Genomic DNA, 13,764 nt, shown 5'->3' on the forward strand with positions numbered 1-13,764 from the left:
GGTTGAGATCCCCTTACCGGTCATCTTTAAAAAAAAAAAAAAAAAGAAAGAAAGATAATAGAATCTTTCCATGAACTTTCTGAAGTACCGTCATATATCTGCCAATGTACCAAGATACACAATAGGGATTTGTTGTTGTAATGTTTCATAAGAAAGTTAAAGACCACCTGCCATGTATCTGCCAAGAGATTGGAAGGAAACAGTTTTTAATGTAAAGAGATGGAGACATGTAGAAACTTCCATACTGGGGTCATCTTAAGCTCATGTGTTACTGAGTCCTGTAGGTTGTGGTGGGCTTCCAGTCTAAGCACTTCTCTGCCCTCCCTTCCCCAGCTCGCCTTCCACGGTTGGCTCTCCTCCAGTTCCATCATGCCTTCATCCCTCTTCCATGGAAATACAATTCCTTGTATCTATTAGCTATTTGTCTGTCCTCTACTCACAACATCCTCCCGTCTCCTAACCCTTAATCAGAGATGACAGAAAGACAGCGTACATGCAAAGGCTGTAAGACTTCCCACAACAGCTAAAAACAGAGATTTCACGTAGAAAACCAGATTTCTTCTTTTCATAATTGATAAATCTTGTAATGGTGAGCCCATTTTCCATCTAGCAGTAATGTGTTGGAGCTAAAGCGTAGTGGGCTGCTTTAGGTGGGGCACGAACACTTTAATTTGCCACTGTTCTCACCACGCCTGCTTCTTTCCTGCCCATCCCCTGTAGGTACTTGAGAGAGAGGCGCTTCCAGGGAACCCACTGTTCTCTTTGAACAGTCTTTTTCAAACTTTTTTGCAGGTGATCATAATAAAAAATGTATCATTTTATATCATGACCTGGTACATGCACACATATTTATGAAATTGTATAAACAAAGCAAGCAAAAACTTCACAAAACATCACTAATCTGTACTGTGTATAGTATGCTCCAATATTTTCTGTTTTACTTTCTTAAAAGGAAGTTCTGGTTGCAGTCACTAAATTGATCATATGGTCTATTAATGAGTTTTAACCCAAATTTTGGAAAAACACTGCCTTAGCATACCATTTTCTTTACAGCCTCATCTCCCACACCCTGGTCTTTGCCTAGTTCTGCACTGCTACATCCAGATTTCTGTTCTTCTGCCCTTTGAGGACATTTTATTCTGCACTATCACTTCTAACCTTCTTAACTGTCACCTACCCACCTTGAGATCATTTCTCCATATTTAATAAGTTCCTATGTTCAGATGGGTGCCATTATCCCCAACAGGCAAGCTGGTCCCGTTGATTCTGATGAACACTCATTCCCATAACCACACATTGAGGCTTTTTAATCACTTGGCACTGAAGTGCCTCTGAAAATGAAATTTTAATCTTGAATATGTCTTTTTCTGACCATGATCTTTTATCCTTTTTGCTCTCCCTTTTCTGTACTCTAATGTACTTCCTTTTTTAAATCACCATGTCCTTCGTTCTCCAACACTTTTCTCCCTTCTGATTTTTCTTGCCCTTCTGGTTTCATTTCTCACCCATGTCCATTCTAGATCCTATGATTCATGACCTAATTAACAACTCTTGATGGCATCTTTACGTCTTGTGCCCCTAGGCTTTCTCCCACAGTTCCTTTGCTACTCCATGGCCTGGCTTCTCCAGCCATCCGCTTCATCCACACGTAACGTGGGGCTGCTGAAAGCTGGTGGAGGACATTTTACTCCTGTAGAGATTGTTACCACTACAGATTTTAGGTCTCAGGCCTCACCAAGGCCCTCAACTCGGGTAGTACAGATTGAGTACTCCTTATCAAAAATGCTAGGGACCAGAAGTGTTTTGGATTTCAGATTTTTTTCGGATTTTGGAATATTTGCCTTATACTTACCAGTTACACATCCCAAATCCAAAAATCCTTCAATGAGCATTTTCTTTGAGCATCATGATAGCACCCAAAAATTTCGGATTTTGGACAATTTCAGATTTTGGATTTTCAGATTTGGGATGCTCAACCTGTAATACCACGTGTGTCTGGTCATATTCTTCACCTCTTACCTACAACAATTATTCCAGATTTTCATCACTCTCCATACTCTCCTTACCCATTTTGTGATCAAAAATGTATTATTTTCATAGAAAAATTGAAGTCATGAGTAAACTCTCATCTTCCCACCTTTATAGCCACATACAAACATTCCTCCCTACACACCCTGTCACTGTCACCTTCCCTCTAACTTCTGAGGAAAGGTGTCTTTTCTGGTACTCATGGTTCATCTTTGGAGCTGTTGTAGGTGTCTTCCCATTTCTTCTAGGAGCCCCTCCTTCAGTTTTTACTTTACTCTTCTATGTCCTCTCTCTCTCCCAGTGCCCTGGCTGCTGCTTATCCTTAGCTTATAAAACATGCTGAAGTGCGTTCTACCTTTTTTTTAATTCAATTTTATTTATATTTATTTTTGTGGGGAACAGTGTGTTGTTTCAGTACATACGTATCTTTCACATTGATTCACTTAGGGCAGATAGCATAGTTTTGTCCCCATTAGTTCACTCACCCCTTATCTTCCCCCCTCCGCCCCCCCCCCACTTCCCAGCCTCTGGTAACTATTATTCTATTCTCTTTTTTTTTTTTAAACACACAAAGATTAATATCCTTATTGCAAAAAAAACCTCTTAAAAATGAATTAGAAAAATATAAGCTGAAATTTGGTAAAGGCCATGAGGAGATAAGTCATACACCCAAAGAAATACATGTGGTTAGTAAGTATCGTCTAGGATCTGGAGTGGAGGTTGGGGGTGGGGGGAGCCGGCCCGCCCAGCCCCATGTCTCAGGATCCCAGATGTCAGGCAGACTCCGTTGCTGGCCTGGATGGGCAGTGGCGGGGGCAGGGCTAGGGCCCACGGCCCCCATCTCCCAGGACCCCCTGGGCGTCAGGCTGGCTTTGGTCAGTGCATTCTATTTTTAAATAGCAAAACTTTTCTTGTGAAACCTGTATCTTTCTCACTCTATAGAGATAATGATCTAGAATCACCCTCTGCTTCCTCACCTGTTATTCACTGTTCAAGATCATGCTCAAGTGGTACCACCTCCATCTTTCACCTTCCCTACCAGCACCCCCCAAGGCACACGTATGTCCCTATCCAGACAAAGTTAAGTTACTTCGCTTCAGTGCTCCCAGCACACCATTACTGTTTATCACATTATAGTTTTGGTAGACTGTAAGTTCTTTGGTAGGAATTTCATCTAATTATCATTGAATCCCAAATACCTGGTAGTCTGCCATCAGGAACATAGTAGGAAGTTCATAAACAATGATCACAGTTGCAAGAATTGGAATACCTTTTATAAAAAATCAAGTAAGATATATTGAACACACTTCAGTAGACTTTCAGTAATATTAGATAATTATTTTGACATGTTATTTTATAAGGCTGATGGAATATTAAAAGTGCTGTTTTTTCCCAAGTAACTTTCAGAAATCTTACCTTTTAATTGCTACAAATATTTATTTTAAATTATATTCATACATTTTCAATGTCAAAGACAGAAGCAGGACAATAGGTAGTTTTTGGGGGTTTTTTTTGTCCTTTTTGAGACCGGCCGCACCGCGCTCAGCCACTGAGCGCTGTGAGCGCACTGACCACCCCTATATAGGATCCAAACCTGCGGCGGGAGCGCTGCTGTGCTCCCAGCGCCGCACTCTCCCAAGTGCGCCACGGGCTCGGCCCAAAATTGGTAGTTATGATCCTTCCTATAATTTTAAAATAGATTAATTCATTTTTATATATATATTTGACAGAATCATTCCGTGCACCCACATTTTCATACGGACCTGATGGAAATGGTTTCTCTCTTGGATACAGTAAAAATTGGAGACAAGTCTTTGGCGATGAAAAGAAATATTGGCTACTTCCAGTATTTTCAAGGTAATTTGTAAAATGCAGGTCTCAGAAGTTATGAAATCTGTGGTAGTCTCTGTCTTTCTGGTTAAATGTCTTAAGATTCAGAGAATACAATACATAATGACATTTTTATGGGCCTTTAAAATGAAAACTCAGAATATCTTGATTATATAGAAAAAATATTTTTTTTTATTAGATAGGATAAAGGAGAGTTTGAGCATACATTTGAATGGAAAGTAGGAAAAAATAAAGATGATTCATAAAAAATAATCATTTTTTTCCTTCAAAATGAAAATAAGTTGCCTGAAGTAGGGAATAATAGGCATTTATACTTATTAACCATAGTTTCAAAGATACCGTTACCAGAAGTGAATTGTGTATTCTGTTGTCTTAAATCAAAGAAGACCACACACAGTGCAATTTTACCTCAAATGTAAATGAGAATACATGCTCAAGATGATTCGTATTTTCCATTTCTTTCTAATTCCCAGCCATTTTAGGCCTACACCAGAGTCATTAGAGAGAAGGAAAAAATATTTTAAATCAAGTGACATGTTTGTAAGAGCTGTGGGGTTTTTTTCTTAATTTGAATTGCCTATTTTTGTCTGAAAATGACTTGTCTTTATTTTTGAAGGGCACTTCTGCTGAATATAGAATTCTAGATGTTGCTTCACTGTCTTCTGGCTTGCATTTTTTCTGAGAAGTTTATAGTCACTCTTGTTTTTGTTACTGTATATATAATGTGTCTTTTTCCTCTGGCTACTTTTAAGACTTTGTTTATTACTACTTTTACACTTGATCTAGTTTTCTTCATGTTTCTTGTGCTTGGGATTGGTCAGGTTTGTTGCATCTGTGGATTTATAGCTTTCATCAAATTTGGAAAAAATTGTTAACTTATTTTTTCTGTCATCTGCCTTCCCCCATTACCGTGAGACTACAATTACACATATATTGGTCCACTCAAATTTCTCCCACAGCTCAGTGATGCACCGTACATTTTTTGTTCAGTCTTCTTTCTCTTTCATTTGTATAGATCCTCTTGCTATATCTTCAAGTTCACCAATATTTTTTGTGTACTTTATCCATTGTTTCATGTATTCAAGGTTTTTCCATTCCCACAAGTTGGAACACAGACCATTTGTTTTCAGGCTGTTTTCTCTAAACAGAATTCAAAGTTGACAGGTTTTTTGGTTCTTTCCCCTTTAAAGGTGTTGTTCCATTATCTTCTTTCTGCTTTGCATTGTTTCTGATGAAAAGTCAGCCTCAATCCTGTTTATTCCATTGTTTGTAAGTCAGTATATCTTTTCTCTCCTCTGGCTGCTTTTAAGATTTTATCTTTAACACTGGTTTTAAGCAGTTTAAGATGATGATGTCCCTTGGTATTTGTCCTGCCTGGGGTTTACTAGGCTTCTTGGAACTGTACTTATAGTTTTCGTCAAAAGACAAAAAAAAAAAAAAAAAAAATTTTTGATTAATTTTTATCAATTATGTCTTCAATTGATTTTTCTGCCTACTCCCTTCTCCATCCCCTACCCCCACCAGCTTTTCTGGTACTCTTAAATATGCATCTTTTAAATTGATTGATAGTGACCCATAAGTTATTGGTATTCTGTCCACCATCCTCTCCTTCATCATCTTTCTTTCTCTCTGCTTAATTTTGGTTAGCTTTTACTGTTATGTCTGCAAGTTCACTGATCTCTTCTGAAATGTCTAATCTGCTGGTAAGTTCATCCAGTGAAATTTTCATTTCAGATGTTGTATTTTTCAGCTCTGGAATTTCAGTTTGGTTCTTTTTTATATCATACATTTTTCTTCTCATTATATCCATTTTTTCTTTTAATTCATGGAAATATTTATTTATGTATTTATTTATTTATTCTTTTTGTGTGTGTGTGACCAGTAAGGGGATCAGAACCCTTGGCTTGGTGTCGCAAATGTAACTGTGCATCCTGTATTTTATCTGCGAACCTAGATATCTGTGAAGTGCGTAGACACACACTGGCATTTTTCTTGGCCTCCAGTGAATAGTAGTAGCTATTATTATTTATTTATTTATCTTTTTTGTGACCGGTAAGGGGATCACAACCCTTGGCTTCGTGTCGCACAGCACCGCGCTCAGCCAGTGAGCGCAGCGGCCATCCCTACATAGGATCCGAACCCGCAGTGGGAGCGCCACTGGGCTCCCAGTGCCGCACTCTCCCGAGTGAGCCACGGGGATTGGCCCCATGGACACATTTATAATCGCTGTTTTGGGTTTCTTGTTTGCAAATTTTCACTGAAAATGCTAACATTCTGATTATTTTATATTGGCTGGGGTTTTTTTCCTAGCTATGAATCACATTTTCTCCTACTTTTCATGTCTAGTGATTTCTGAATGGATAGTGGACATTTTTTTTTTTGACCGGTAAGGGGATTGCAACCCTCAGCACGGTGTTGTCTGCACCATGCTCAGCCAGTGAGTGCACTGGCCATCCCTACATAGGATCCAAACCCACAACCTCAGCACTACCAGCGCCGCATTCTCCCGAGTGAGCCACGGGGCTGGCCCAATAGTGGACATTTTGAATGCTACTTTGCTGAGTATTTAGATTTTATTGTCTCAAAAAAGTTTTTTTTTAAATAGATTTTATTGTCTCCCTTTAAAGAATGTTGAATTTTGTTTTGGCAAGAAGTTAAGGTATTTATATTTCAGCTTGGTCTTTTTGCGGCTTGTTTTAAGTTTTACTTGTTTAAGCTTTACTAGGTTGGATCTAGAGTAGCCTTTTCTCTAAGGCTAAACTAGCCCTACAATAAAGATGTGGTCTTTACCAAATCCATGTGTTCAGTAAGCTCTCTCCATTTTGACTTGTCAAATTTGAATGCCTCCCAGTGCTGTGGGGATCCTGTGAATTGTTCAACTTAAGCTTCCCAGTTGTTCTTCTCCCTTTCATCAAAAACTTAAGTACAGCACTAGGCAAATTTCTGTGGCCACTTCTCTGCATATCTTTCTCCTCAACTTGGACTCATAGATTCAAGCCACCTCAGTTTCTCAAAACTCCCATCTCTATCACCACAGTTTAGTGATACTACCTTGCTCTGCTTGGTTTCCCTTCCTGGTGCTAAGATACTGGCAAAAAGCCGAGACGCATGTGGTTCATTTTTCTTTTTTCTGAGACCATAATTCTGTGCTGCCTTTTTTGAAAAAGCTAGGTTATACTGCTCAGTTTCTGATGGTTTATGATGGCATGTCAAGTTTACCAGTTATTCCATCTTGGCCAGAAGTGAAAGTCTCTGATGTATACAACTCCATGTGTTTAGAATGTGAAAGTAAGGCATGACTGTATTTTTTTTACACTGTAAGCTTCTGGAAGGCAGAGATTTTCTTCTCTTTTGTTCATTGCTATATCTGTAGTGCTTAAAATAGTACTCAGAACATCATAAGCATTCAGTAGATATTTTTCTAATGAATGCTGTTGAACGTTTAAATATGTAGACTACATCTTGAAGATCGATTTGAGCCGGTATGATGTCTTAAATGATTGTGATAGGAAGGTCAGTCATCCATATATTTGAATACCTATGTTTGAGGTGCTGTAACTAGGCTCATAATCTTAATAGGCATCAAAGACATTATTTCTTTTCTTTCTTTTTTTTTTTTTTTTTTTTGTTTTTTTCCGTGTCTGGCAACGGATCGCAACCCTCAGTGTCGCCCCCGTACCGGACCGGGACCGGCAACGGGATCGCAACCCTCAGTGCTGCGCCCGCACCTCGCTCAGCCAGTGAGCGGGAACCGGTCTGTATGTGGGATCCGAACCCTCGGTGGGAGCGCCTCCACGCTTCCCAAGCGGCGCACTAGCGCAGTGCGCCACCGGGCCGGCCCAAAGACATTATTTCTAAATATATGTAAACTATAAAAGAAAAGAGCCATGGAGGTAATAACCCCGTAAGTTAGAAATCTTAGGAATTATTCTCTGAGATGACAAGTTATGATAATTTCTCCATACTATGCCTCTGAAAAATGGGTGTTAAATTTGACCCACTTTGATTTAACTTAATATGACTTAAATTGTTATCTGGTATTTTTCATTATGCAGCTTGGGTGATGGCTGCAGTTTCCCAACTCGCCTTGTGGGAATGGATCCAGAGCAAGCTTCTATCACAAACCAGAATGAATATGCCAGAAGGTATGCTTCTTGTTGTTATGTTTTTCAGTATTCATTGTAAAGCAAACTATATACATGTTATACATACATGTCTTATGGGTAACTACAGTAGTAATTGTGTGAGCCAGCAAAGATAGGGAAAGAGAAATTCTATTTAAATTTTTTTTAACTGAGGGTGAATGTGTGTATGTGCCTAATTTACTTAGGATAACCATATTTTTTTATCACCCAAATCAGAACACTTTTGAGAGTAGGAAAGAGAATGCTTGCATATTAATAGTTAAACCAGGGCAATGATATAAAACTGGAAATGTCTGGGCAAACTAGGAAGCAACTAAATATGGTGCATCATTCTGGAAACTAAGCTATTCTTTCAAGATTTGATTATATTGGTTTATATCTGTTATATTTATTCAAAGAAATTAGTCATGTGCTAGTCACCATTTTAGTTTGATAAACAGATTTTCATGTAGGGCATCAAAATAAAATGAGGATTCAAAAATACAATTTTTTCTCATCAATTCATTTTAGAGGAAATTTTCCCATAATATTTGCATGGCAAGCAAACTAATTCATAAATTCAGTGAAACAGCTCATTTTAAATGAAATTTTAAGAAGCTAGAGACACTGTCAAAGTAAAGCAGTTCAAAAGTATTTATTACAGGATTATAAGTTCCAAGCTAGCATATTTATGTTGGAAGAACATAGGCCTTAGAACCTACGACTTAGGGCTTAGACCTTTGAGCTCTAATATTTGTTTTGGTTCTGAACAAGTCACTTAAACTCTCTGAGCCTCAGTTTCCCCCTCTGTAAAATGAGGATAGTGGTTCCTACCTGCAAGGGTTATTGCGAGGGTCAAGATAATGTGTATAAAGTGCCTAGCACAGTGTCTGGCCCATCATAGGGACCCAACAAATACTAGCTCCCTCTCCCTCTTTCCTTCCTTCCTTCGTTCCCTCCCTCCCTGGATCTCTTGGCTAGAAAAATAAGTCTAAGCTAAATCACTGAATCATTTTTTCCCCTTAGATCTAAACTGCAGAGGTAGAAAGCAGAAAACTTGGGAAATGACAGGTAATTTTTTTGTACTGGCCACAGACATAGATCCTAACCTGTCCTTGATCCTCACCTTATGCCTCTTGATTAATGTATGTTAAAGACATTTTAGACTGGCCTCTGAAGTTTTTTTTCTTTTGTCTGTTTTCGTTGGCAGTGTTGGAGTACAAATTCTTGGGTATAGAGAGCCATTTAATGGGGGGTTGTGGGCATATTTTTCTTTTGAAGATAGAGGTTTTTCACAGTCCTGAGATCTTATGAGTTGCCCTCACATATTTAGGAGCAGGAAGACTAATTTGCTGCTTATTAATTTATTGAGTATCCTTAATTGAGCATTAAACTATTTACTAAATTATTTGCTCCTCTTTTCAGTATTGGCTCAAATCAACCTTTTCCTATCAAACCACTTAGTGAATCAAAAAACCGCTTGTTGGACAGTGAATCTCAGTGGCTAGAGAATGGAGCAGAAGAAGGCATTGTCAGATCAGGTACTGGTTCTCCTCTGAACACACTGCTTCATCTGGTTCACATGAAAGTCATCCAATTCAATAAGTGTTGAAAAAATCAAAATAATGTAACATTTAAAAATACTGAAACGTGAGCTTTTAAATAAAATACCTTATATGTGGGGTGTTTGTGTTTATTGGTAGCTTTCATGGGGAAGGGTGGTTGAGTGAGCAGGGAGTGGTAGTGGCTGGGGGTTATGTTTTCTTCTGTTCAGCTGGTGGGGGGGGGTTGTTTTGTTTTCTTTTGTTACCTAGCCACATATTTCTTCACCCAGATATGGAAAATTCTTTTAGCATTGGTTATTCTGACTAATGTTTTCAGCAGTGTTATCCCTTAGGGTCAAAACTTTTGCTTAGTTGAAAATAATTTTTGAGAAGCATTGTACTCTTTGCTATCTTAGTTAAAAAAGAGTATACTGAATATATTTTTAGCCTTTCCTTAATGACTATCATTTCATGAGTGGTGGATGCAATATAGAATAGTCTAAAATTGCTGGTCAGGGATTCAGATCCCCCTACTGGCCAGCCACCAAAAAACAAAGAATACGTGATAAAATTGAAGTAGAATTTTTAATCAGACCTGAGAATATCATCTGGCCACTTAACTAGCATTATAGCCTAAAATGTATCTGAGGTAGCTCTTGATGATAATAGTAATGACATTGTCATTATGTTCTCGCACTGTAGAAAAAATGGTTTGGAACATTTAGATCAATTTGTAGTACTTCTAGGAAATATCCTAAAAACTTGCTGTCGGAATTATTTATTTATTTATTTACTGGTCTTTTTGACTTTTAGCAGCATTTAAAAAATTGTTTTAAATTAGCATTTTAAGGATCTTCATTTGTGTTCATTAGACCCCTTGTATAAGATCAAGGGGAAAAATTCTTTATGTGGACTTCTTAATTATTGCTGCTTAACATCTTTAAAGCCAGTGGACATTTTCACAAGGATAAGCAAGCATAAAACCAGACTTTTGACTCTTAATGCCCTTTACTTACTTCCAGGCTCTACAAGAAGAAAAATGGTCAGTGCCATAAGCCTATTTTTGTGCTTACATAATAGTTGTTTTTAATGTAATAAATTTTATCATTTAGCCGGAAACTTAACTCTTCTTTTTTTTGTCATGTCAATTTTGTGTGTCATGTATAATTATGTGCTTACAGGGACAAATAACCATATTACAGTGGCAATAGAAAATTGAGTACCACTTGTTCATAACTAACCATTTGAATAAGAACAAGGTAAGAGTATAACAAACAGTAATGTCCTTGAACAAATGCAATTTATTTGCATATTTTACAATCTCAAAATAATTTGCAATTCTTTTTTTTTTTTTACTCTTTTCAATTATTTCACCAAAATTAGACAGTACAAGACAGACTAGAAGATAGCATCTGCCAAAATCTCATTTTTCTTACCACTTCTAGCACAATCTTAGTATATATTTGTTGGTAGATTAATGAAGAAACTAATAAAAATAGTATTGGTATGTGGACAACTAACCCTTTGAGTAAACAGTATCTTATTTATTAGTTTAAGAAGAAAAGGTGACTTTTTGCCCACTGTTGAAGAAATTTGATCCAGAGAAGAATGACTAAAATAAGGCTGAAAAAAAGACTTGAGGTTTATTGATGTTATTTAGTTTGTAAAAGATACAGCAACAGAGCGTTGCTGTGTAACAAATTACCACAAATGTGCAGCTTAGGACAACGTACATTTACTGTCTTCATTTTTGTGTGGCAAGAGTCCATTTTCCCAAAGGGATCTTATCTGGAGCCCAAACTAGGGTAGCATCTGCTTTCTCACTAGCAGGCTTATTGTCAGCAGTCAGGTTCTTACACAGGACCTAGAGTCTGTGTCCAGTTACAGCCAGAGCCTGCCTGAGATGAGACCTTGGACAGCATCAGATCACAGGCACTGGGGGTTAGGCAGAGTGGGCTGCAGTCTGAAGAGGAGCTGTAGGACCCATATGAGGTGAACATGGCTCAGGTCCAAGCCACCAAGAGCTGTGGCTATAGAATAGCATTAGGTCCCTAGATGGGTCCCTAGTCCTGGTTTCTACATTTCTTCTTAATGTGGGTGGAATCATGGCTGATGGCTGTGGTTGTTGAGAATCCTTAGCTGTGAAGTTCCTCGAACAGTTGCTTTGAGAATGTCCCCAAATCAGAACAGATGCGGGTGGATAAGGTGTCTCCTCAAATGATGTCCAAGTTAGCAGTCATGGAGTACTAGAAGAATCCCCCTCTTTAAAAATACTCCCTTGATTGCTTCAGAGAAAGAAATCAGTGATAACCCCTTGTTTACTGCTTTATTATCATAATAGTAGATTAAAGAATTCATTTCCTATCTTATTATATATAAGATATGAAGTCGCTTCATACCTTAGCCCACAGAACCATTTAATAAATATTTTCAGAAATAAAAAATGAAGTTTTAACCAATAATTCAATTGTTTCTGTTTTTATAGGTATATAAAAACACGTTATGGACTGATATTTTCAATTTTATTTGCAAGAAAATGACAAATGGAATTAAATCATTGAGTATAAATGAAGATATATTTTTTAGAAAAGGAAGCCTTTGTACAGCGTGCTGGATCCACAGAAGTACTACTCTGGAGCAGAACAATGCCTTAATCTTAAGTGTCTGTCTGTGCAACATTGATTTACAGCTATAGAAGTGACTTAATTTTACTTTGGAAATAACAGTTGATATGAGATGTCATAATATGAGCTATTATCACATGTTGACATGGCATATGTACTTTTTTTTTTTTTTCTTTTATTTAAGTTGACCAGTAAGGGGATCCTAACCCTTGACTTGGTGTTGTCAGCACCACGCTGTCCCAAGTGAGCCACGGGCTGGCCCCATATGTACTTTTTTGATGCCTGAGTTACATTATTAGAGGTGTTTCTTAGTATCCATGTAAATTTTCACTACAAAACCACAAGCTAAAAACTTGTCTTGCGTGAAGTACATCTAGGGCAAATGGTAGCTGAATTTGATTAATAGCCAATTTACTGTTGCTTGAACTGTATAAGGAAAAGAAAACAACTGCTTTTTTTAATTGGGTGTTTGCTAATTTATAATTACTGTTTTATACTTTTCAACCTTTTTATTAAAGATTTTTTTATTGTTGGCTATAAAATAAAACTCAGAAGGATTCAGATATCAAAATTTAATCACATAGAACGTGGAACACATTTGTATAATTCACTGAAGGCTTAGTTATTAGCATTAATACAACCGTGTAGTGTAGTATATGCCCACTGCTTAAAGGAAACTTGGCAGTATAAGAAATATTTGGGGTTCTGCCTGCTTTTTAACTATCTTTTTTGTTGAACTTTCAGGGGTATATTTATATGCAGGGAAACACAAAGGTACATGTGCTGTAGAAATATTGGACACAGTAGGAAGAGGTGGAAGTGGCTGGAAGAAGAGCAGAGAGAAAGATAGGCAGGATATTTTAAGCTGTAAAAAACTATTTTCAGTCTTAAAGATATGTAGAATAAAACATGCTGTTGAGTTCACTTTCAAATTCAAATTTAGGTAACCACTAAAAATTTCTTTGAATAACAGCTTAAACAGTGACTTAGAATGCAATTCAAACTACGCAAGAAACTGTTTAGAATAATAGGGTTCTTAGGAAGAAATTGTAACATGAGTAGTCATTTAAAATTGCCAGTCTCTGAGAAGTGGATTACACTCTACAATGTAAAATCTTGAACCTGGCTTCCTATCAGCAACCCTTTTCTGACTAGACACATTTCTTCTTTTCCCATTTAAAATCTAAACAAATTGACAGGAATTCTAAAGAAAAGTACAGTATTCTATGAAAGATGAACAGTGTCGAAATATTACTCATTTATACTGTTCAGTTAAACACACACACACACACACAGTGATTGCTTCCAGTAGGTTAGGAGGAATAAATCTTACCAGCATCTGTAAGCATCAATGGTTATAGTTTCTTTGTCTCTAAAATGAGATTGCAGGGGAAGGGAGTGTTGTGAATGAGTTGCACTGGATGACTTCTGACAGTCTGCCATGCCTCATTTTTCAAAATAACCTTTTCATTCATCCAACAAATATTTTTAGAGTACCTTCTGTATGGCCAAACAATGTATTAGAGAGAGCTCTATAATTTCCTAATGTAGCATAAATTTTATAGTTGCTATTGCAGTTTTACAATTTGTAGG

The 13,764-nt window shown here is 37.4% G+C and overlaps 1 protein-coding gene across 6 annotated transcripts in view; it reads left to right on the plus strand.

Moving 5' to 3' along the window:
* ZDHHC20 (zinc finger, DHHC-type containing 20) overlaps positions 1-13,756 on the plus strand; it is a 40,692-nt gene extending 26,936 nt beyond the window's left edge. For 3 of the 6 annotated variants that reach the window (XM_008583238.1, XM_008583242.1, XM_008583239.1), the window contains 3 exons: positions 3,759-3,885; positions 7,935-8,024; positions 9,429-9,685. In XM_008583238.1, coding sequence (XP_008581460.1) covers positions 3,759-3,885; positions 7,935-8,024; positions 9,429-9,615 — 404 coding nt within the window. In that variant the 3' untranslated portion in view covers positions 9,616-9,685. Of the gene's footprint in view, positions 1-3,758; positions 3,886-7,934; positions 8,025-9,029; positions 9,075-9,428; positions 9,686-10,728; positions 10,807-12,032 lie in introns of those variants that run through there. The other 3 variants (XM_008583240.1, XM_008583241.1, XM_008583243.1) reach the window with 3 other exon arrangements.
* The last annotated feature ends 8 nt before the right edge of the window (positions 13,757-13,764 follow it).

The sequence above is a fragment of the Galeopterus variegatus genome, unplaced genomic scaffold (genome assembly GCF_000696425.1).
Source record: "Galeopterus variegatus unplaced genomic scaffold, G_variegatus-3.0.2 Scaffold2867, whole genome shotgun sequence".
Lineage (NCBI taxonomy): Eukaryota > Metazoa > Chordata > Mammalia > Dermoptera > Cynocephalidae > Galeopterus > Galeopterus variegatus.